Below are 25,677 nucleotides of genomic sequence, written 5' to 3' on the forward strand. Positions count from 1 at the left end.
ACCTTTGAGTTCAGTAGACAAGAAAGTACATCTAACCAATTTGTCACTGATTCTTTGAGCTAACATGGTTGTCATGAACCCACATTCTGTCAATTAGTTGGCTTTCTGAGCTTTAAGTCCTTTTTTAGGAAGTGATCCACTCTTGGAAGTACTGAGGGGGAGGGAGAATCATGGTATGCCTGGGATCAAACCAAGGCCTCACAACCAAGGACATAAGCTCTACCATTTGATTCATATCCCTTCCATTGCATGCTAATATCCTTTTGGATTCCATTTTATCTGACTTTGAACCCTGACTCTAGCAATATTATCTTAGATAAGACACTTTACCTGCTAGGGCAACTTCCCCACCTATTAATGGAGAAGGAGAATGTCTCCCTATTAAGATCAAGAACAATAATATATATAAAAGATACTAACATAGTCAACCATTGATGTTTCCTTATTCATGATCATGTTCTTGATGAAATAGAAGACCAGAGGGAAAGGTAGGGAAGTCATGGGAACGTTTTACTTCTTGGTATCATTGTCACTGTCACTGTCCTCCCATTGCTCATCGATTTGCTCGAGCTGGCCCAGTAACATTGTGAGACTTGTTACTGTGTTTTGCATATTGAATACGTCATGGGTAGCTTGCCAGGCTTTGCGTGTGGGCAAGGTGCTCTCAGTAGCTTTCCAGGCTCTCCAAGAGGGGCAGAGGAATTGAACTCGGGTCGGCCATGTTGGCTGCATGCGAGGCAAACAGCCTACCCACTGTGCTATTGCTCCAGTCCTTCTTGGTATCAAATATGACAAAAGCATTCCTTCTAGGAAGAAGTTGCAGACTAATGGTCATAATAAAATGTGGGGGTTATTTCTTGATTATAATTACCCATGCTATTGCTATTCCCTATTACCACAGAGAATTAAGAGGCATGAGTCAGCCTTGGCCCCAGCAGTGTGTCCTATGGTAATGCAGAGGTAATGCAGGTTCATGTTTTCCTTTCTCATCAGATGAGCTAATCAAACTTCATTTTCTTTTTCAATTGTTATTTTAGTGACAAAATGTTCCCAGCCTTTGGGTTTGGTGCCAGGATCCCCCCAGAGTACACGGTGAGTAAATGGTGATGCCTTGTCTATCCTCTTGCTCTAACCCCAATATAGCACAAAGACTCCTATGACATCTTGCTCTTGTATCCTTCTAAAGACCTTTCCTTCATGGGAGTCTTGCTCTTTGAATCCTTATTATGATATATAATCCATTATGGAAGGAAAGTCATAAATGACCTTCTTTCCACCAACTTGCCTTCTTTTTTTTATAGTTCATAGATGCTTTACTCATAAAAAGGAACATTAAAATAGCAAATATATATTTTTAAAAATAAGAAAATCGTATGCCAAACCTATAGATGTTATTTATTTATTTTTTATTAGTGAGACACCATGAGGTACAGTTTTATACTTACAAATTTTTGTGCTTGGGTTTCAATTATACAGTGATCAAATGCCCATCCCTCCACTAGTACCCATTTCCCACCACCATGGATCCCAGTATCCCTCCCACCCCCCATCCCCCCAATCTCACCCTACCTCTGTGACAGGGCATACCCTTTTGTTCTCTCCTTTTGGGTGTTGTGATTTGCAAAAGAGGCATTGAGTAACAATCATGTTTGGCCACCAACTTGCCTTCTGATGGAAATCCAATCTACTGGCCTTCTGCGTCTTCTCATAAAGCCTCACACAAAGGTTCCATAGTTTAGCTTCATTGAGAGATGGATCTGATCAGAAACTTCCAAAACAGTCAGAAAGTTATTCTTCAGTGACTCTGAGTCCATTCAGGTAACTCTGAAGGAAAGTCTGCTGGCAACGTTCACTGTGAACTTTTATGACAACAGAGTCTCTAAATAGACTCCCTAATCCCTAGTGTCTAAATATGGCTCCTGTGTTGGAGATACAGAGAAGCCCTGAAGAGAGAACTGTTCTGGCTTCTAGAACTTGGAAGTTTAAAAGTTCCAAGGAAGCCATGACTACCCTGTTTGTTGATGGTCCTGACATCTCATGGCACCAAGAAGGCAAAGATGGTATATGGAGGGTTGGGTTGTGGTATACCAGATGCTCGTGGGGGACATGCCTACAGCAAACTCAGATCCCCTAAGTGGGAGGGCTTTGAAGTGGCAGCAGAGTCACATCTGAGCTTAGAAGTCCAAGATACGTGCAAGCTGCACTTCCCAGATACCGAGTTTTAGTGTCTGAGTAAAAGGGCGAGAGGCCTATGCCCACATTCACTCCCTTACCAGACCAAATACTTGACCATTCTGTGCCCCTTTTGAAAGAGGTAATCTATCCCCCTATTATCGCTGGAGTGAGCAGTGAATGGGATGGTGAAACTACCTGATGGGTCCTTAGGACTGGAAAGTGGGTATTGCTTTCCATCCCAGCCTCCCTACATGTTATAGGCATGGCTCTAGGATTTTAGAATCATTTGTCAGAAGCTGCACCTGAGGCGACAGACATTGGAGCAAGTGTTGCCAAGGGATGACCTGTCAACATGATTCAGATCACAAATATATTTGACATCTCATTATTTTTTCAAAGAATTATATCGGTTCATATAAAATGTTCCATTTCTGTCTCCTGTGAGAAAATGTAAACACCTGGTAAACCAAAGATTAGAGAATTTCACATTCAAGAATCAGCCAGGAGTTGGGAGATGCAGTTCTCTTCAGGCAAGGATCCACTCCCAAATGTGGGCAGGTGAGTGCCCACCTTCCACACTGAGCTGCTGAGCCCTGAGACCCTAAGTCACTTCAGTAATCACTAGTACAGCTAAAGCATCCTACACCAGGGCCCTCCAGGAAATCTTCCAGTCTTGGATAGGTCCTCCTAGGGCCAGTTAAACAGACATTGTCTTGGTCTAGCAGAGTTGAAACAGGCACATGGGAAATCTTGTTTTAGGTCTTCCTTTTCTCCTTCATCACAGCTGCCTTGACTCCATCCTGAGCCTTTTCTCCTTGTTGTTTTCTAAAGTCCACAATCCCACCTGATCCCTTGCTCTAGCTCTACTGCCTGTCTAGTAACTTACTCTTCCTGTTGATCCAACAGGGATCCCTCACATAGCCCCAGTTCAATACATCCCTCAAGCCCATTCAAAGACATTTCCAGAACAGGCACTATTGGTCCAGGAAGCTCAGGTGCTCCAGCTTGTTGACAAGGTCATCACCATCTTATCAAATAAAAACAGAGTTTTCCTGGAAACTGACACCTTAGCACCCAAGTGGGTCCTCTCCCAGGTATATACTTTGAGATAAGGATTTGGATACAAGTGGTTTATTTGTGAGGTGGAAGAAACCACAATATAGAGGAGATAGCAGAGAGTTAATGTGAGGAATATGAATTAAGTAGTTATCTAGGACAAAATCTGGGAGACAATGTAGAAAAAACATAGAGCCCCCCTATCCCCCAATAGATAGAGACTGGGGTATTGATAGACTACTTCCCCTTTGCCAAGAAGTAAGGGTTCTCCCTGTGCACATTAATTCCCCAGTCCATTTAGCTTGTCACTTGCACGAGCAAAGCAGGCTAGAAAGATAAAGTTAGCCCAGCAGATCAGGAGATTGGAAGTCAGCAGACTTCCTGGAATTGCGAAGGGTAAATGAATAGTCAGACAGCCTCAGCACTGACCCCCTACTGAAAAAAGGCAGGGTGGTCTCTAACACAGTGACCTATTTTCTCTCCCACAAGAGAATTGGTGTTTGGAAAAAGCTTGCAAAATAAAAGTCTATAAAATTCCAAATGATGCAATCAAAAGTATCTGGGTGCCACAACACCCTTCTTGTCTTATCGGGTTTTTGAAAGAAAAAAGTCAACAGTGTCGTTTGCCCTTGTCCATTGGTCCCTCCGGGTAGAGGATTTGTGGTAGAAGATGGCCAGATATATTCATTTCACAACTACCTTTCCCAGATTATAGAGCTCAGTCTGTTTCATCTGTCTCTGTGTGAAAAATCTCCAGCCCTCTCCTTCTGCATATCCCATTAGAATGTTTCTGAAATGTCAGCAGTTTAGCTGGTGCCCATCTCATCACTCCCACATCGAGCAGACAACCTGGGTTACTAAGTTAACTTTATTTTTTCTTCTTATCACTGGGTCCAAATTGAGCTTAGCTAACTCTCAGCCTCCTCTCCATGGCCAATTTTCTCTGGAAGCTCTTTGGATCTCAGATTTTCCTGAACTCTTCCTCTTGGATTTTTTTTTTTAGTACATCTTAGTCTCCCCTCCTTTATCTGATTCTAGGAAATCTTGCTGTCACCTCCGCTCTGCAGGGAGCTAAGAATTCACTCTCCATCTCAGATTGATTGTGTAAAGGCTTAAAATGGTTCCTGCTGCTTAACACATAATGAATGTCATGGGCATTTGTTTGCAGACTCTAAACCCCAGTGCCTCCTGGTTGGATTAAAGTTATAATTCTCCTTTCTTCCTTTTTTCAATTTTAATTGGTGTCTAGGTCTCTCATGACTTCGCAATCAACTTTAATGAAGACAACCCCGAGTGTGCAGGTAAATCCCAACATCAAAGAGAGCCAACAACTTGCTACTTTTGGGTTGTACCTGTCCCAGTTTCAGTTCTCTCCTCGGAAGCAGAATAGTTCCCAGCTGAAACAAATGCAGCCTTCCTGGATCCAAGTGAACTTTGCTACTCCCAATGCAAGGGAAAATTTTAATGACAGAGCCAAAAATAAATAAATTAATTAAATAAATAAATAAAACCGATATAGTAAAGACAGAATGCAGAAGACACGAGGAACATGCAGAGAAGCCTCCTACAGCAGCCCCCCCCCCCTTTGCTTTTTCCTCCACTTACATGGCCTCAGGGCTGGAGCAATAGTACAGTGGTAAGGTGTTTGCCTTGCGAGCAGCCAGACCAGCTGAGCTGGGTTCGATTCCTCCGCCCCTCTCGGAGAGACTGGCAAGCTACCAAGAGTATCTCACCCGCACAGCAAAGCCTGGCAAGCTACCCGTGACATATTTGATATGCCAAAAAAAAAAAAGTAACAACTAGTCTCACAATGGAGACGTTACTGGGCATGCTCGAGCAAATTGATGAACTGGAGGACAGTGACAATGTTACAGTCCACATGGCCTCAGGGTGAAAGTCTCCAAATGATGGAAGAGTGAATGCCACCCATCTCTACACCAGAGCACCAGCAGATGCCCAGGTCTGGCAGTTTGCTCATTCCTCTTGCTCTTGGCGATGAAATGAATGAGCTGCCACAAGCTCCTTCTGCTTTCACTCGTGCAAGAAGTTTTGCTTTCTACCTACAAAGACTTTAGCAGCAGGGAGAGGGTCCTGAGTACATCTAATTCTCAAAGGTGATCTGGGATGCTTGTATCACTTGTATCACTTGTCATCCTGGTTGCTCGTCAATTTGCTCGAGCGGGCACCAGTCATGTCTGGGATGCTATATACTAAAATTGAGGAGGTGGTGTGAAATTTAGAAGAACATTAAAATTAACCCCCAACCCCCCACCTCCACACTATACCACCACTAAAGGCTGTTTAGTGTGAGCATGGAGTTGTTGGTTTTCCTTTGATATTTTTAGCATGGCCTTTGTGCCCATGATAGAGGCCCTGGGCCTGGAATTCTACACATCATTGGTCCTTTCCACCTCAACCTCCTGTGCTGGGCTCCTGAGATGAGTCCTATGTCTCAAAAGCCTCTATGCCTTTGGGCTGGTTTAGGTTCTAGACAATATTTTTCCTGCCAATAGACGTTATCAAGTAAACCCCTCTCTCTCTTTGCCTGCAACTCCCTCCTCCCCTCAGAGATTTCCCCTTCTGCTTGTAAGGGAGTTGCTGGTGGCTTGGTGAAGTGGGGGAGCGAGAAAAGTAGCCTTGGGAAAAGAATGCTTCCACCTCTCTGCTCAACCCACCTGGGCCACCTGAGGAAATGCCTGTCATGGATCAGGACTGGTAAAGTTGGCTACAAGCATCTACTGGGCGAGGATGCTCACACAGCTCCGGGAGGCAGTCAAGTTGTGCCTGAAGCCCACTTGCTCTGCACAGCGTGGGAGGTGATACCTGACAGCAGAGTTCTCGGGGAGCTGTTGGACACCGGCTAGAGTGAGGAATTGGTTTCTGTAGGAAAAGCAAAGGCAGCCCTCACCTGGCATAGGCATTTCAGATTCACCACCTTTCCTCACAGAAAAGAATGTCAGTCAGAAGGAGGAGAAATAGTGAAGCAAAATAGTTCATACTGAAAGAAATGCAAAGAAAGAGATATGAGGGGAAAGAAAGATTAATAGGTGTTCAAGAGATAACACAGGCATCTTCAAAATGGAGGAGAGCTTCCAGTGACTTTTGGGAGAAGATCACTTAATTACTTAACTTCCCGTTAGTTGTCAATTTGCTCAAGCAGGCGCCAGTAATGTCTCCATTTGTCCCTGTCGCATGCTAGTGTAGCCCAATGGCATCTGTTCGCTCTGGGAACATGAAGAGCCTCAAACCAATCGTTCATGATCTTGATGAAGAAGTCTGACCATCTGGTAGGCCACGTGGTCTTTTGACATCCCGTGGAATCCAGTTGGTAACAGCTCTAATCCAGCGGTAGTCTTTAAATCTCATTACGTGCCCAGCCCATCTGATTTTTGACACCTTGGCAAATGAGACAGCGTCCCTGATTCTTGATCTTCGATGGATGTCGGAACTCCGGATTCTTTCTCTCATTTGAGTGAAACGTGATATTCCAAGCATAGCTCTTTCTATTCTTCTTTGGGAGACCTGAGTAGCATTCTCATCCTGTTTGCATAGGGCCCAGGTCTCTGAGGCATATGTTAATGCAGGAAGAACAGTGGAATCAAAGAGAGGTGCCCGGAGCCAGAGGTTCTTCGAACTCTTAGCTATTTCTTCGACGTTCTTGAAGGCGTTCCAAGCCGCTCTCTTCCTCCTGCGCAGCTCAGGTGCCAGGTCATTTGTCATGTTGACTTCTCGACCTACGTACACATAGCTGTTGCATTCAGAGATGGTCGTTCCATTGAGAGCGAATGGGGCGTCAGGAACAAGGCTGTTTCTCATAAAAATTGTCTTCATAAGATTCAGCTGTAGTCCTACCTTTCCACACTCACGGTCAAAGTCGGCCAGCATTTGTGCCGCTTGGCTGATGTTTGGTGTTATTAAAACAATGTCATCAGCAAAGCGGAGGTGGTGTAGTTGCCGACCATCTATCTTCACTCCCATTCCTTCCCATTCCAGTCGTCGCATGATGTTCTCGAGGGTGGCACTGAAGAGTTTCGGTGAAATGGTATCACCCTGCCGCACCCCTCTCTTGACATCAACGATCACTTCTTTGTAGAATGGTGAGATCCTGGTAGTGAATCCGCAATACAGCTCATGGAGGATCTTGATGTGTTGGGCTTGAATGCCCTGATTGACTAGGGCTTCAATGACCACTTCCATCTCAACAGAATCAAAGGCCTTCTTTAAATCAATGAACGTTAAACAGAGCGGCATCTTGAACTCCCAAGAAACCTCAATGAGCTTGGTTATTGTGTGGATATGGTCGATGGTGCTGAATCCTTTGTGGAACCCGGCTTGCTTGCATGGTTGTCCTTCATCTAGTGTTCTGCCAATCCTATTTAGGATGAGTCGAGTGAACAACTTGTAGATGACAGACAATAGGCAGATCGGGGGATAGTTGCCAATGTCATGGATCTCTCCCTTCTTGAACAGTAGTACGGTCCTGCTGGTTTTCCATTGGGACGGAACCTTGCATTCAGACAGGTAGCGAGTGAAGAGCCGAGCCAGTGTATTGATGAGTACTGACGGCAGGTTCTTCAGGTGTTCAGGTCTGACCTTGTCTGGGCCGGGTGCTGTTTGTTTCTTTACCGACGAAATGGCACTTTTGGGAGAAGGTTATATATAATTTCTCCAAATTGTCTTGCCCTGGAGTTCGCTACAAACTTTAAAAATTAATCAGGGCTTTGTCACAGAGGAAGTCTCACTGTTGATGGTCCTTTCATATTCTTATCACAACCTTTAGATTCTTCTGCAGCTTCTCCTTTCCTAAGGGGCTCCATGCTTCTCCAAGTGGTGGGTGCCTCAGTTTCTGCATCTGATTGATGACTCAGTCTCCAAAAAGCTCAGGATTTGCATCTCAAAGAGGTGTGTTCCTCATGCCTTTGGGCTAGTCAGAGCTGGGCAATTTCTTCTTAAATTTTACTCTTTCCCAAAAACCTCTTTACCCCTATCTGCCTGTGACAAGGGGAATGGTTTGTATCCCTGCTTGGGAATTATACAGCCTGTGTTCTTTCTTGAGCACATTTCTCTAGACTCATTCTCTCTCTCTCTCTCTCTCTCTCTCTCTCTCTCTCTCTCTCTCTCTCTCTCTCACACACACACACACACTCTCCCTCTCTCTCTCCCTCCCTCTGCCCCCCCCAATACACATATTTTATTTTAAAAAATTAAGTAGTCTATTTGCCTTGTGACTAGGAGCACAGCCCTTGAAACACACAGAACTGGGTTTGAATCCTAAGTCTCTTACATGTGGTATGACAGGGCAGATCCTGTAACTTCACTACACCTTCTGAAGTTCAGGGGTCTCCACGGGTGTCTTATGTGAGGTGCCTCTGCCACCCCGAGGCTGTCTGGGAAAGCTAGGATTGGTAAAGTCTATAGATGAGTCCCTGCACGGCATGGATCAGAGCCCTGCCAGCTCCACCAATGACCATCAAGCCACTCCTCACATCTGTTTGGTCTTCTCAGCACAGGAATTAATCCCCACCATTCTCTCGGGAACCATGGACTCATGTTGCAGCCAAGAAATGCTCTTTGCAGTCCTAGGCCTGACCCAGGGTCTTCAGGTTCTTGTCATAGCTCTTAGAAAGGAATTTCAGGAGTGGAAAAACAGTGAAGTAAAACATCTTAAAGGGTTTTCGAGGACGGGGAAGGAGGGAGAGCAGTGAGAGAGTAACATGTTCAAGAGAGAATGCGGGCTTCTCCAAAGGCCAGAGAGCTTTGAATGGTCTTTAAGGTTGGCTTTTATATGGATGTAGGTGGGGGTCACACCCACCACCTGGCCCCCTGGCACCGTGTAATCTCATCAACGGCCAAGACTCAGAGACTATAAAAACCAGCTCCCGGAAGAGAACAGTGCAGTCTCCTGCCCCCGCGCCTGGCTGTCCTCGCCGGGGCCCCTTGGAGGGGAGTGGGTTGAGCTTTCCTCCTCGCCCCGACCAGGGCTCCGGCAGCCGAAGACCTCCAGGACCAGTCACCACCATGCTGAGGCCACTCTCCGCACACATGAAGGTACCGGCAGAGGGACAAAGCCACGCGAGTTCCGGGGCCGAGATCTCCAAGCCTACTCGGATTGGGGCCGAGCATCCTCCACACAGATCCTCCAAATTCCAGTAGGCGGGGATCACACCCACCAAATGACCCCCTGGCGCCATGTAATACCATCAACAGTCAAGACTCAGAGACTATAAAATCCAGCTCCCGGAACCGGAATGTGGCTGCGCAACATCTTATTGACATCTTATTATCTCATTCCTACTTTGGACAAACTGGCAGGCTATCGAATGTAGCCTGCCCACACGGCAGAGTCTGGCAAACTCCCTGTGGCATACCCAATATGCCAAATGCCAGTAACAATGATGGGTCTCATTCTCCTAAAGAGCCTTGAATATAATCTCAGGGCTAGGATGAAAGGGACGTTACTGGGGCCTGCTCAAGGCAATTGACGAATAACAGGATGATTTGTGATTTTGATTTGTGATTTTATATGGATATTTCTCAGACTGTCTTGGTCGGCTGCTTTAGTCTAGAGTTTCTCTGGCAGAGGTGGGTGGTCTTTCAGATGTAGTGAATCTCTTTCAGGTCCTTAATTGCAGTCTCTGATGAAATTTATGTCTCTATGGCATAAATTCTCTATGTCTCTATGGCATAAATCTCCAACACAATGAAGATGTTACTGGGCCTGCTCCAGCAAATCGTTGAACGGGAGGACCATGATGATCGTGATGGCTGTCCAACCTCTTTAGGGTTGTCACTGGCACCAGGAAAATCTTATCGGGTGTAGGCCTTAATTCTTGCAGCTTTGGTATTATTGGATTTATTACTTCTCAGAAATCCCGTTGCCATGGGCCCTCTCCTATCTCCCTGCCTGCCTCAGTCAGTACAGGTCTCTTTCTAGAAGCCAGTATCTGCACTTAAGGAACATACCGGGTGTCATCTAGCTCATATGTTCTGAGTTCTTGAAATGAAATCTTCTTTGTGAACTGGAGTTTAGGGAAAAGGCAACTTTTGACCTCCATCTTGATTGATTTCTGTGGGAGTGTAGGCAGCAACACCCACCATGAGGTACATCTTCAGAACATCGCTCTGATGTTGATAAGGTTCAGTGCTTGGCTTGTATGTGTTTAATAATAAATAGATTAGTAAAAATAGTGAACTCTTGCTCTTGGTCCATTTCAAGGGATTCAAGGGGTGGTGGAAGCCTACCAGAGCTGCCTTCCCAAGCTCCAGCTCTACGGACCCACCAACATCGCCCCCATCATTCAGAAAGTTGCCAAGTCCGCCTCAGAGGAAACCAACACCAAGGAGGCATCGGTAAGGAGAGGGAAGGGAGGGCGGCCAGCTTGCTAAGTAGGGGGAAAGGGAGTGTCCCTGGTCTGGATATTGGTCATAGCACCCCTCCCACTGCAATTGTAAATTCAATTATTTCTATATGTGTGAGTTTGGACATGTGACTAGACCTTCTCTTATCCTCAGTCTCAATATGGGGACCTGAATAATAGTACAGTGGGTAGGGCATCTGCCTTGCATGCAGTTGACCTGGGTTTGATCTCCAGCATCTCATATGGTCCTCTGAGCACTGGTGAGTGGGTGTGGCCCCCAAAACACATTAAAAAAATAAAAGTCTCAACATGTCTGCAACACTAATGGAACGCAGGGAACACAACAATGGCTCATGGACGATAGCCCATGGGAAAAAGGGAAATAAAAAACAAAAAACCTGTCCCAAAACAAGCTTGCTTGCTTTCCCCTGTACCCAAACTACAGATGGAAGGGCAGCAAAAGTAAAATGGATAACTCTGCCCCCTGATGGCCACGCGCAGTAACACATGCATCGAAGCAAGAACCCTCTCACATTGGTAGGGATAGAATGGCCTGAGAATTTTCTTTTATTTTTTAATATTTTTATGGCAATCTCATGTTTTCCCATAATAATAATATTATTTTATACTCACAATGTATTAGGGATTTGGGGCATGAGCCCAAATAGCGTTTGTTTTACTTCTAAATTGAGAGTTAAACAAAGCACCCTGATCATTTTTTTCTGTCTCACTTTCATTGATAACAACATGGTTCTTTTTTAGATTTTGATATCCCCCCAGATTTATCCAATATTACTAAAATTTTCCCCCCTATGATTTCTCCTGGGTCCCCAAATCCTGTTTGTATGAGGAGATTGGACTGTACTTCTTGTCTTTCATCACCTTTACCCGTTTGCCCTGAAGCTGTGCTTGTCTTAGAGTCGATGCAGAAGTATGTCTCTCACTAACCACTTCTCCTGTGCTTCAATAATACTCCTCCCCGGGTACCCCAGCACGATGAAGTAAGCAGCTAGAAGCTCTCATTCTCTAGCATCTTTTCCCCCTTTTTCCTGATGACTAGCAAACACACATGCTGGAATAGTGCCTGTTCAAATTCAAATGTCTCCTCTGATACCACTGTACCTTTAGCTACTGTTTCTTATTTTTATCTCCTTTGGAGAAAAAAATTCATTGAAAGAATTGCCTTGTCTCATTCTCTTCATTTCTTCTCCCATGGTCTCCTTCCCCAGTAACTTTCCTCCCCCAAACTTCTCTGAGTTAACGGCGGCCTCTATCTAGTCAAATTCCCAGAGGCCTCACGCCCACTGCATCCTCAGAGATGTAAGTCAGGGAGAAGGGTTGAACAAGGTTAGTATTTCATTTTATTTTACTAACATTTTGTTTATCACCAGAACCTAAAATTAAAAAGTCAGGCTTAGAAAGCCAAACTATAGAATGGATTTGATATTCACAGCATCTTCTTCCTAAATCTCAGTGAAAGGAGAGGATGCAAACTTCTCTCTTCTCCTTTCTCCCCAAGAGCATGATTTGAAAAGTGAACCATCTCAGTCTCTGTCGGGTGTTTGGACTCACAAAAATAAAAGTGCCTGTTGGTCTGGAGTTGGGGCTGACATAAGCCCTTACTCACTCCCGAAGCGGCCCCTGAAAGGGCCCATCAGGAGACAGTACAGGGATAATCCAATCCAAATAACCACCTCATCTGCCCCAGAGTTCAGGAACACTGAGGCTAGAATCCCTAGTGGTGTTTCTGGGTCTTTCTATAACCCCTAAGACCCTTTGCGCCCACTATTACTCAGGACTCAGAACTTAAGCCTTAGAATCTGTTAAGGGAATCTGTCAGTAGGATTTTCTCCTTGGTCTTGGGAAACTTTTCTAGAATGAAAAAAAAAAAAAGATTTTCCTCTTCATCTAAACACAAACTACCAGCCCATTCAAAGACTGTATTCTTGGGACCAGAGAGTTAATACAGCAGATAGGTCACTTGCCTTGCACGTGGCTCACCCGAGTTGAATCCCTGGTGCCACATATGGTCCCCTGAGCCCTGCCAGGAGTGATTCCAGACCATAGAGCCAGGAGTAAGCCCTGAGCACTGTAGGGTATATCCCTGCCACTTAAGAACAAGACAGAGACTCTTCTTTTTTCCTATGTGCAGTTTCCTAGCTGAATTTAGAAACAAGTATTACTGCTAGCTCGTTGGAAATTCCCATCAGGGTTGGTTTGTTTGATTTTGCAGCAGGGAGGGAAGAGGACAGTGGGGGTGGCCTCCCAGGCAGAGCTTAGGAGGATCTGGAGGCCCCTGATAGTTCTTGTCTAACACAACTGGCCAATGTCAGGGTCTGAGGAGTCTCCTGGCCACACCCGGCAGAGCTCAGAGGACCTTGTAGTGCCAGGGATTGCAGTGGCGGCAGTGCCCTGGAAGCCTTAACCCTGTGCTATGTCCTCCATCAGGGTTTTGGTCTGGCCCTCGGCCTTCCACTCTTATCACCTGCAAAGAACCTAAAGTTTCAAATTCTAAACTCCTGACAAACTCTTCAGACCAGGGGTTCTTAAGCTTCTTGTTCCCTGTTCACCAGCTGCTGTGTATCCCACGAACTCCTCAGAAGTGGTTTTAACTGCACCAAATGAAATATATATTAGAAAATCAGCTAATCATATTGAAATGCTGTTAGCAACTATTTTTAAATGCAACACAGATGCATCATCAAGAGTCATAAAATACTTCTTTTATTAATATTACATTAGAAGAACCGAAGAACCAAAAGCTAATCTAATAGTTCTCTAATTCTAAAGTAGAGTGGAGTGTAAATGATATATCGGGCTGTTGGCAGTCACTGTGATCTAACAGGCGACAATCTGTATTTTCTTTAGGCAATTGAGTTACAAATACAGCTAACGCTAATTTGATTTTGCCAATGATGTTTGTAACTAGAAAAAAATGATAAAGATACGCTGCAGGTTATGAAAATAAAAATATCAACTACCCCGAGTTCACAGACAGCCTGCTCGCAGGCCCATGTTGGGCCTCTCACTCCCCAGTGGACTTCAGCAAACGACATCCCGAGGCCCATTTTCTCAATCGCTTGCAAGCTCAGAATAGGTTTTGCATTTTTTAATGATTGGGAAAAACAACCGAAAGAGGATTTCATGGAGCGTAAAAATGCGATGACATTCAGATTTCAGCATCCCTCAGGAAACTTTCACTGGAACACAGCCACCTCCATGCAGATGAAGTTTGTTGGTGGCTCTTTCTGCCCGACACTTGTCAGAGCTCTGTCATTGCCTTAGGTAACTAGCATGGCTCGGAGAAGTCTGAACTATTTATTACTGTCCCTGCACAGAAATTCCTTTCCCAGCCTTATGTGAGGACTTGACAATTCTACTGTGTCTGGATGCGGGGTGTGATGGGACATGGGGGAGGGGCCATGAAAAGTGGGGACAGGGGTTTTGTTCCTAGAGGCACTGAGCTGGGAACACAGTGAAGACCCCAGGCAGGAGGAGGTGAAGTACAAAGGCTGGAGGGAGGGAACACAGAAGGGGCTTCACTCAATGACACAAAGATCTGTGGAGTGAAGAATCCCCTTTCATGCAGGGCATGCGCCCTGCCCTTCAGGAGTGCATCCTGTGGAGAAGGATTTTTCACTCTGGTACTTTCTGGTTATCCCGACAAACTTCTGAGGTTTCCTATAAATGGATCAGGCACCCATTTATTTGAAGTTCACATGAAAATGAAGCAGAATTTAAAATTCTGTTGCTCTGTTGCTCTCACCCCATTTTAGGCAGTGGGCAGTTTAAGACTCTTAAAAAACAAAAATGTTGTTTAGGACCAGGGACATAACACAGGGCATAAGGCAGTCGACTGGCACACAGTCTATCCTGACTCAATCCTTGGTGCCACATTTGGTCCCCTAAGCCCACCCAGGACTGATCCTTGAGCACAGAGCCAGTAGTAAGATCTGTGCAGCACAAAAATTCTCAGCACTGAAAGTAGACTATAGACAGAACGTGTTTGCCACTCAATGCCTCTTTTGCAAACCTTAGCATCCAAAACAAGAGAAAGAACAAAAGGCAATGCCCTGCCATAGAGGCGGGATGGGATGGGGTTATGGGAGGGGTAGGAGGGTTACTGGGACCATTGGTGGTGGAGAATGGGCTCTGGTGGAGGGATGGGTACTCGATCATTGTATGACCAAAACCCAAGTACAAAAACTTGTAAGGTCAGCAAATGTACCACATGGTGTTTTGCTAAAGTAAGTAAAGTAAGTAAAGGCCCTCCCGTTGATCATCGATTTGCTCGAGCGGGCCCAGTAACGTCTCCATTGGAGACTTTGTTGTTACTATGTCTGGCATATCGAATACTCTCGGTAGCTTGCCGGGCTCTCCGAGAGGGGCGGAGGAATCGAACTCGGGTCGGCCATGTTGGCTGCGTGCAAGGCAAACGCCCTACCCGCTGTGCTATGTGTTTTGCTAATAAAAAAAAAATTCTCAGCATTGATGGACAAAGTTACTGCATTGCCATGACCCTCCATATGGACAGTAGTGCCCACACCTCTCCACCACTGTCCCTTTGTATTGTGTTAAGGACATTTAAGGGACTATAGTGATAGCACAGTTAGGTAAGGCATTTGCCATGCATGCTGCTGGCCCAGGTTTGATTCCCAGCATCCCATATGGTCCCCTGAGCACCGCCAAGAGTAATTCCTGAATGTATGAGCCAGGAGTAACCCCTGTGCAATGCTGGTGTGACTCAAAAAGAAAAAAAAAGAACATTTAACGTGAAGTCTGTACCTCTTGATAGGTGTTCAAGTTTGCAACAGAATATTGTTGGCTAGATGCACTATAGAACATCACATCTCTAGAACTTACTTCTCCTGCTTCACTGAATTTAACGATTCTTTATGGTCACATCCCAGTTCCCCCAACCACCGAATCATGACAACCAGCATCCCTTTGATTTTGAATCTATGAAGTTTACTCCTCCCACCATAAATAGAGCCATGCAATATTTGTCTTCTTATGAGTGATTTACTTATAAAATAGTCAAGATTCATCCATAGTGGTTTGTTGTTGTTATTTTGGAGGGGTGGAGCTGTTGAGCTCCATTCACAATGCTCAGAGCTTTCTCCTGGCTCTGTGTTCAGGGATCAATCTTGCTGATGCTTGGGAGAACCATACACCAGGGATTAAATCGGGTGGGTATTGTGCAGAGAAAGTGCCCTGTATAATGGCTCCAGTCCCTTCATCTACATTGTTGCATGTTGCCAGTTTGCTTCTTTAGTATGGCAGAAAACTATTCCATGATATGCATGTACTTGTCTTTGTTTGGGTTTGGTTTTTGTTTGTTTGTTTGTTTGTTTGTTGAGTCACATACAGAGGTACTCAAGCCTTACTCCTGGCTCTGTACACAGAAATCACACCTGACAGGGCTCAGGAGACCATATGGGATGCTGAGGATCAAACCCCAGATTGACTGCATGCTAGTCAAGCACCCTACCTATTGCAGTACTATCACTCTGGCCCACATGTCACATTTTTCTTTCCTTATCAGTTGATCTAAGAATCCTTAGGTTATTTCTACATCTCTTTAATGACTCCCCAATACCCATGAAAGCAGTTTAAAAAAAAAAGAAAGAAAAAGAAAAAAGAAAAAAACAACTTAGTGCTACAGAGGCGCCTTTAGGACACAGTAGCAGAGAGAGAGAGACAGAGAGAGACAGAGAGACAGAGAGTCAGAGAGACAGAGAAAGAGACATAGAAAGATACAGACAGAGATAGAGACAGAGAGACAAATACAGAGACAATGAGACAAAAACAAGGAAAGAGAGAGACCAAGAGAGACAGAGAAAGAGAGACAGAGACACACAGAGATAGAAACAGAGACAGAAAGAGAGAGCTGAGGAGGTGAAGATGCAGAGCAGCGGAGGGAGTTGGGAATGAGAGTGGGCACTTTGCCTTCCCTCCCAGCTGCCCATTCCTCCTATCCCCCCATCCCTCACCCCCGCCCCGGCCACCGTCAGGACCAGCTCCCAGAGGCTGCGCCGGACTGGTGGTACCCGGGCCTGTCCATAACCGACTGTGCTTGTGCCCCCAACTTCCTCCCTCTCCGTGCTGCGGGCGCTCCCCCAACGGCAGCAATACTTCATCCTGCTCATCCTCACGGATGGTGTCATCACGGACATGGCTGACACACGGGAGGCCATCGTCCACGCCTCGCACCTGCCCATGTCAGTCATCATCGTGGGCGTGGGCAATGCGGACTTCAGTGACATGCAGATGCTGGACGGCGATGACGGCATCCTGCGGTCCCCCAAGGGCGAACCAGTGCTGCGTGACATCGTCCAGTTCGTGCCCTTCCGGAACTTCAAACACGTAAGCACTGGACAGCAAAACCAGCTCGGGGCCACGGGTGTGCACCAAGGGTTGTGGGGAACCAGTGTCCCAGGTCGGGGTGCGGAAGGGGGCTGGTCCCCACACCAGGCTCTATCAGACATTTGTTTTATTTCCTTGCTCAAATTCTATAATTTTTCTATTTTATTTACACAACGTGGTCTACATTGTTTTTTACCATGGGAGTTTTCGGGCAAGCCATGTTCCGGTTCCCTGGTACCCCCATCCCTCCTCTTCTGAGCTCAAGTTCTCTCCCATACCCCCAGTCTGATTCCTTGACAGTTACTTGTGTTTGGGGGTGGGTAGCAGAGCTTACTCACTCCTGGCTCGCTTCTCCGATATCATTCCTGGCAGAGCTCAAGGAAACATATGGGGTACTGAGTCTCGAACCCTGGTCATGGGCACACATGCCCCTCCCCCATAACATTTTTATGCTGAATAGTTGTAGTTTGGGCCCCAGCTTAGGTGATGTTAACTCTAGAGGTGTAATAGAGACAGACATTTCTTTTTTTTTTTTAAATTTTATTGAATCGTCGTGAGATAGTTACAAGCTTTCATGTTTGGGTTATAATCACACAATGATCAAATACCCATCCCTCCACCAGTGCACATTCCCCACCACCAGTATCTCCGATATACCTCCTCTCCCTCCCTCCCCCTGCCTCCATGGCAGACATGATTCCCCATACTTTCTCTCTACTTTGGGGCATTATGGTTTGCAATACAGACACTGAGAGGTTATCATGTTTGGTCCTTTATCCACTTTCTTCACACATCTCCCATCCTGACTGATTCCTCCAGCCATCTTTTTCTTAGCGATCCCTTCTCTATTCCAGCTGCCTTCTCCCCTTTGCTCATGAGGCAGTTCTTCCAGCTATGGAGCAATCTATCTGTCCCATGTATCTACTGAGACAGACACCTCACCTCCACACTGATCCTTACACCTATATTGCCCCTACCCCCCTCTGCTAGCTGGACTCCAGCAAAAGAAGTGCAGCCCGAGTTGTAGACAGGGATCATGTGACTGTGGCAGCCAGCCCTTCCCTGGTACTTGTCCTCAGCAGTAGATTCGGGTACCTCTGGGGTCCCCCACCCTGTTTGAGGCTGCCAGGTGAAAGTAATGAGATGCAGCAGGTACACAACTTTTGTTCTTGTGTAAAGCTCTGTGCCCCGGAAGGAGCTGGTATTGGCTTGGCTCCAAATGCTCCATAAATCTATAATAAGCAGCATTAGATTTATTTAACTCAGGAGAGAGCCCTTCCAAATGAGGTAACTGCGGTCCATCAGGAAAAATGCTGGAATGACTTTGCTAAGGCCGCTTTCAAACTGGATCGTGGCTTAAAGGGTTAAATGGAAATTGGGGAAGAGGTTCTAGAGAAGCAGTACTGGAGTGAGGGTACACACCTTGCTGGCATCTGGAATCTCAGCACCCCATGGTCCCCCCAGCACTGATGGGTGCAGTTCCAGAGGCCCACGGGCACACCAGGATGGCCTGACCTTGACTGATCCAATCCTGAGAACCACAGGACCAGAGAATTGTCAGGAGGGGGTTTCAAGTCCCTGTCAGCACAGCTTGGGAAGCCCCATTCCCCTCCCCAAATTGCAGGGATTACCTTCTGTAGAAGATAAAAATCTTACCAGTTTTCTCCACTTGTAACAAGAGCTTTTACATCTTGAACCCAAATCAATACCTCAGCAAAAGTACTCAGCAGCAATTTTTCTGGATGTCCTAATGAAAGATGAGAATCTTCCCAATTCCTACAAAACCCTGAACCTCTTGGGTTTTGATGGCCCTGGAGCTATTTCCTCCTTCAGTACTCTTTCAGGGCTGCTGGTCTCAGGAGGACCCCCTCATGCATCCTCAGCTCTGCCCCAGCAGTCCTTGGGGGGTAATGTGAGTAGCCACAGACAGTCCTCCATCATCTTCTATCCTCTCCCACTCACGAGAGTCACCCAAGAACCCAGAAATTCCCCCAATCCCTCCACCATCAATGCCCCCCACTGTCCAGTATCTTAATATCCCCAGCAAGATGGCCCCTGAATCTTTCATAGCCTGAAACTACTCTAAAGACCCTTTGCAATAATGAGAATGTTCTCCCTTTGCTGGGGAGACTCTGTCCCTAAACCTCTTTCTGCCTGCCTTGATCTGTACCCCTTGTCTCCAGGTCCTACTGCAACCCTCAACCGCCAGCACCTCTGTCCCCAGCCAGTTGCTTCAAGTCAGGAGAAGAAAGTCTAGTGAGGTGCTCTCCTCTCCTAGTACTCCTGGGGGGGGGTGTGCTTTGGAAAAGCCTTTCTCCTCCACCCCAACATCACCACACACCCACTGCATGCCCAAGTTGGGCACATCAGTTGGGGCTCACCTTGGTACCCCAGTGATGCTGGTGAGGAGTATCAGGGACGTAGGTGGATGAATGAATCATGATTAATTATGACCCCTTCCAGGGCCAGTGGTTAGTTCTGCGACCTCTGTGGAGTAGCACTCAGATCACATGCCAAGCTTCTTTCTGCCTTGGGTCACAAGGGAGAGCATGCCTGGCTCTAGGGTCCCCTAAGCAAGAAAGTACTGCCCAGAGTCCTTTTACCACACAATCACAGTTCTCTGGGTAAGGAGCTCTCTGCAGTCTCACTAGATGTATCAGAGAAGCATAAAATCAATCCTTGACCACCCCCATCCCCCATCACACTGTCAGTGACACCATGAGTGAGAGCAACTTTCTTCAGTATATTCCCTGAGGATGTTTTCAGATAAAACCACCATGGGTTACATAAAAGAAGCCTGGCTGCCCTGCAAATTATGCATATGACTGGAAAGCAAGGAGGAGAGAGGAGCAGAAATAGCATGTCCCCTACCAGGAGGGATGTGCTCAGACAAGCTGAGTGGATGCTTCATGCTCATCCATGCAGCTGCCTCCTTGCATGGTGCCCAACATGTGGAGAGAGGCGCCCCATTTCTCAGCATCAGTGACCCATCAGGGCTTTGCTGGCATGAAAAGGGTCAAAAAGCTTACCCCAAGGAGATTTATAAACTTCCCCTAACAAACACGTGTACTCAGACATGTGCACATTCACATACTCACACATGCGTGCGCGTGCACGCGCGCACACACACACACACACACACACACACAGACACAGAGCTTCGTGCTTCCTCAGTGTCACTGCAAGCTTCAAACCTCTACCCCAATACTCTTCCTCCACTTCCTCCTCCTCCAACACTCATGGAGAGTCTAGTTCAAGTTCAGGTCATGTGCTAGGTCCTAAGTCTACAGCAGTAAGATTCAAACCTCAGGAATGTTCTGGAGACTTGCAGGGTTGCCACTTAGGTGTCAGCAGAACTGTGTCCTGCTAAGATGCCCTTGAAGGGTGACAAAGAGGCACTATGTTGCTACCAGACTTCAGAGCAGGGAGCAGTGGCCGCAGGAGGGTCTCATAATATGCACAGGAAGCAGGTAGGAGCAGAGCCTTGGTGAGAGGGAGTTGGGGGACACTGGTCACGAGGGGAGAGCCCTGTGTGGGGCAAGAAAGTGGGATTTGCTCCTGGTCTCTGTGCTGCTGCCCCTTCCTGCTACAGGAATGACTGCCCCCGGGATGACAGGAGCTAGTCACCCTCCCCCTTATCTTTATGGATTTCAAATGAGACTTTAAAGCCCATTTCATTATCTAAATGAATCTACTCTAAATTCAATGAGCTGTAAATAAAAGAGAAGATGAGGAGCCAATAGAAGTCAGTGGCTGCTGCACTGTCTGTCTTCAGACTGCCTTGGGCATAGAGGCTTAAGAGCAAACAGCATGCAGGCTCCAGGCTCTGTGGCCCCAGGAGAGTGACTTAACCTGTCTGTGCCACAGACCTGGTTCTGTCACACAAGGCAAAAAGGACACAAATTGGGAGAGGGGGTGCCAGTAAAAAGTTAGCTAGCACAGACTCTGGCCCATGTCGTGGTGAGTGAGTGCAACTAGTATATAAACATTGCCAAAGGCCCCGATTTGTCTGGCATTTCCCCCATTTGCTCATTGGAATCACCAGCACAGTAAGCAAGGGGAACTCAGAATCATCACCTGGGAACCACACTGACCAATACAGTAGCAGATAATCATTTGAAATTCATGCAATACTAGATTTGTGTTTCCATCTCACTGGCTGTACTTTGAACTGCATGTTCTATTGGACAGCGCTGTTTAGGAATAGTTTTATCTTCCCACCAGAGCAAATTTATCTACAGCAGATAACATGTGTGGTTGTCTTTTGGGAAGGACCACACCCGGTGTTGCTCAGGACTTACTCCTGGCTCTATTCTCAGAGAACATTCCTGTTCAGGGGCCCATATGCTGGGGACTGAACCCAGGTTGGCCGTGCGCAAGGCAAACACCCTACCCACTATACTACCACTCTGGTTCCACATGTGTGGTTCTTGTCCAAGGATGACTTTGCTTCCCAAGGTAGATTTGTGGATGGGGGTGATGTTCCAATAACACTGATTGGGCTCTGAGATCACTCCTGGCAGTATTTGAACAACAAGGTGGACAGTTTAATGCTCAGTCTCTACAATGTTGTGTTGCTTGCTTGGTTAGTGGTGACTGGGGACCACCAGGATGATCCTGGCAGTTCTCTGTACACAATTTTTAATGGTTACAGTTGTGGGGTGCTACTTGCATCTTGTAGATGGAGGCCATGGAGGTTGGCAAACATTTTACCACATACAGGATAGTCCCCACATAAAGGCAATCAGGGCCAACACATTCATAGCACAGAGGTTGAAAAATCCTAGAATTTATAAATCTGAATATGTTCTTCTCATGTGGCTAAAAATTAGGGACTGGAAGCTTTTAACATTTGTTTTGTCAGTGATTCAATCGTATCATATTCCATTTATCTCAAAATGGAAAAATGGTTGCCATAGCTCCAGAAATCACGTTCTAGTTCAGTGCAAAGAGTAAGTGAAAAGGGAAACAGTCGACCATATTTATCCCCTAAAATAGGAACAGAAATCATTTCAAGGACCCAGGAAACATTCGTTTTCATCTGAAAGAGGAAAACTAGGGCATAATGCCATCATTAGATGTTAAGAAAGCTGGCAAATCAATGACGTGGTCTTTAAATGTGTCTGAGACATGATAGCAAGGAGAGAGTCGGAATCTCGATTTAACCCAGGACACATGACTCAGAATGTAATATACATCCCTGAGAAGTTATTTTTAAAACAAGAGTGTGTTCATGGATGGCACATGTTTTGCATGCTGAGGTATCCAGAATAAAAAGGGTTATATAAAAAAAACTCACTCTTTTCAGATTGTTTCCCAGATATGTAGCTCTGATTTCAAATTACTTAAAATCGCTAAGATAGAACAAATTCTTTTCATGAAGGGCAGCTCTCTGTCCTTTGGGTTCTTTACTGAGCTCCAACACTTCCAAACTGCTCTCTTCTCTTCAAATTTTTCACCTCTGCCATAGTGTCTGATAATAAGGTTTAAATAAAACTTGACTTGCAGTTAATACTAAAGGGTTGAATCCCAAAGCAGACCCAGTTCAGTATGACTACAGAGTCCAGACAGAATTATCAGCCTCCATTAGCCTCCATCCCCCAAGTCATACAGTGAGTCCATAGGGTGGGAGAAAAATGTTCCCTATCATTGGTCCAAGTTTCAGGATGCTCCATCATCTCAACTCATTTCCAACTGGATCCCTAACCAGTCCTGCATCTCCATCCCTATAGGGCACATCTCCAACAGTTTCATCTTTCAGGGTAATTTAACTTCCTGTTCTCAAACTACATAGTGTTTGTAACTCTTGAGAGCCCCACTTCTAAAATTTCAGTATACCTAGGAAACTTGTAGCATTGTGTTAAAATATAGATTCTGATGAACTCTAGGATAGTTCTAATGTATAGAAAGCTCCTTTCTTTTGTATGTTGCTGAATGCAGGTGGCATGTTCTGTCTCATCATACAGTTAGTATTGGCCACACCAGGCTCCTCTCACTTGACTGTAACTTACCCACTGGCAAGAACCTAACCTTCCCACCCCCACCATCCATCCTAGTACAGAGGCTGGACCATTATAAACATATTGTCTGGAATGGAATGAAATCAGAAACAAAACTTCAGGACAATTCTTTCTGTCCTTTCATTTTTACCCAGCTTCAAGAGTGACTGTATGTTGAGACTTGCATTTGAAAAATTAAAGTTTCATTTTCCAATGACCTGTCAGCTCTTGCTTAGTATAGAACTCTCAACAAATAAAGAGAGTGAGGGAATGAATGAATGAATGAGTGAATGTATGAGAGTAGCTTTCCAGTGCAAGGCTTGCCTTTTGGTCCATGACCAAATTGATGCTCATTTCTCCTTCCCTGCAGGCATCTCCAGCTGCCCTGGCAAAGAGCGTGTTGGCTGAAGTCCCAAATCAAGTCGTGGACTATTACAATGGCAAAGGGATTAAACCAAAATGTTCATCAGAAGTGTATGAGTCTTCCCGGACACTAGCACCATGAACACCACACATTTTACAGAGTTCTGAAATACTATTCCACTAATATTTAATACTTCTACTACTCCTATACTTAAAACACCCACATATGCGTTTAAAAATAGCACGTTTTGGTGATTTTTAAACTACTTTCTGTTTCCCTTTTTGTTTTTGTTTTTGCATGTGTAGACCTGAGGCCTGGATCTGTTAAGCCCTTGTATTGTTAAAGACTTTTTACAAAGAAACACAATAATTATAACTTACTCTTTACAGCATGTCGCCTTGAAATAATAAAATGGTATCGGTATCTGTTTTTTATACAGGTTTGTTGAAATTTTGCTAAATTTCTTATTATCTTTACACTGTAAAGCATTTTGAAACATTTATTGAATGTTGATAGCCAAAACATAATTTGGTTTTATCTGTTAGGGGATGGAGACTTTTCAAAATGGCAGATGCATGGACTGTATTTTGCATGTTTAAAATAAAAATATACCAATATTGTTTTTGCAGTTGTTATCTATAATTCCTTCCTGCTCAGAATGTTCTCTCTACTGAAAAAGAGTTTGATCCACCAAGGGATAGCCTTCTTGCCATGAGTCTGGAAAACCTAACACAGTACCTCTCCCATTTTACTGTGCATTCAAATTGCCTGAGGATCTCAGTGAAATTCAGACCAAGGCAATGGGTTTGCATGGGCCCAAGATCCCAGATGATGCCAGTGGAGTCCTTAGAGCACAACCAGAAAACTGAGGTTGTAGGCATGAGGCTGTGATTCTACTGTAGAGATCATCAGAAGCAGGATGGCACGTAATCTTCTGAGAATGGCATATCTCCCAGCCAATAGCACAAAGACCCTGCGGTCTCAAAGGTGGGAGCAGAAAGCCATGAAACTGATTTCAGAAGCTGCAACCTACCTGCAATCAGTCTCACTGCTTTCTAGTCACACCTCTTACTTAAACAGACTAGAATGCATGCCTCCTGGCCAGCCCTTGCCTTCTTAAAGGAGGTATCTTACCCCATAGCATGAATGGTTCCATTTTTTATGTCAATCCCTAGCAGTGACCTTGGAGTCCTCAAAGGAATCATAATAATGTTAGGGAGTCCATGGCCATGTGGTATGATGCCCCAGGGCTGGCCCACTGAGCAGAACTTCAAGTAGAGTATGGAAGAGTCTTTTAAGAGCTCCCAAGAGAAAATCATTGTTTGGTCTGGAAGTGTTTTGTTGTAAGTTTGCTGGTCTTGAACCAAAAAAATAAATGTTTTTCACTTGTAAAATCTTCTCCTAAAGAAATGAACGAGTGTGTTTGTCAGGCATAAAAGCACAAGGTAAAACTGATTTGTTTTGAGACCTAGGGAAGTAAATAGTAATGTACAAGAGATCTGTTTGTTATTTGTTTGTTTGTTGATGGGGGAAGAAACAACCAAATCAAATGCCTGTATGATTCCCAGTGTTATAATTACAGATCCTAATTTTGCAAATACATGTCAGCCAAATGCACAACATTTTGGGAATGGCAGTAAAAATGTATGACTGAAAAAAACCTCAAATATTTAAACTGTATCGTTTTATGAATAAATTGGGTACTAACTTAATGTGTTCAAGAGTTAAGAGTCTTGTTTCTCTGTTTAAGGCGATTTCCAGTGATTTATTTCATGTAAGTGATGTGGCCTCAAATGAGGAGTAACTCTTTCACGATGCCCTGAAAACATGACCCATTATTTTTAACAAACATGAAATGACAGCATTAAAGCCCCTTCCAACAGAAATAATCTGCTTTTTGTCTTAACCGCAACAGATGACATGAACTGCACTGAACAGAAGCAGCCGAGAGATGGAAAATATAGCTGGCTAATCAAATGAATGAATGCATGCATGAATGAATGAACTTTTGCCTCTTAACTCATAGAAAATCTACTGTAAATTGAGTAGGTGGATTGTGTTTCTGGATGCCAATCAAAATGATTCAGTTTATCACTCTCAAGTATTAGAACCCTCTATTAGAATCTTCTACTTTCATACCAGGACTCCTGGGATCAGTATGACGATAGTAAGGCAGATGATGGTTTGCCTAGCTGAATCTCAGAGAGTTTACTTTCTTTTTAGTACTAGACAAACCCAGCTCAAAAGCAAAATAAAAATAAAAGCTAAAAGTGTTGAAAGCTTATAGTCCACAGAGCTATTGGTGCTGCCCTCAGTGGTGTTATAGACTCTCATCTCATTGTCCCAACAGCCCTGTCAG

At 45.1% G+C, this 25,677-nt stretch overlaps 1 protein-coding gene across 4 annotated transcripts in view; it reads left to right on the forward strand.

Annotated features, from left to right (window-relative positions):
* Nucleotides 1–25,041, forward strand: part of CPNE4 (copine 4) — a 523,974-nt gene extending 498,933 nt beyond the window's left edge. For all 4 annotated transcript variants that reach the window (XM_056129315.1, XM_056129317.1, XM_056129318.1 and 1 more), the window contains exons 12-16: nucleotides 1,038–1,092; nucleotides 4,481–4,532; nucleotides 10,448–10,581; nucleotides 16,719–16,955; nucleotides 23,325–25,041. In XM_056129315.1, coding sequence (XP_055985290.1) covers nucleotides 1,038–1,092; nucleotides 4,481–4,532; nucleotides 10,448–10,581; nucleotides 16,719–16,955; nucleotides 23,325–23,459 — 613 coding nt within the window. In that variant the 3' untranslated portion in view covers nucleotides 23,460–25,041. The remainder of the gene's footprint in view (nucleotides 1–1,037; nucleotides 1,093–4,480; nucleotides 4,533–10,447; nucleotides 10,582–16,718; nucleotides 16,956–23,324) is intronic.
* Nucleotides 25,042–25,677: the final 636 nt, after the last annotated feature.

Source organism: Sorex fumeus, unplaced genomic scaffold, assembly GCF_029834395.1.
Source record: "Sorex fumeus unplaced genomic scaffold, SorFum_2.1 ptg000072l, whole genome shotgun sequence".
NCBI classification, from domain to species: domain Eukaryota; kingdom Metazoa; phylum Chordata; class Mammalia; order Eulipotyphla; family Soricidae; genus Sorex; species Sorex fumeus.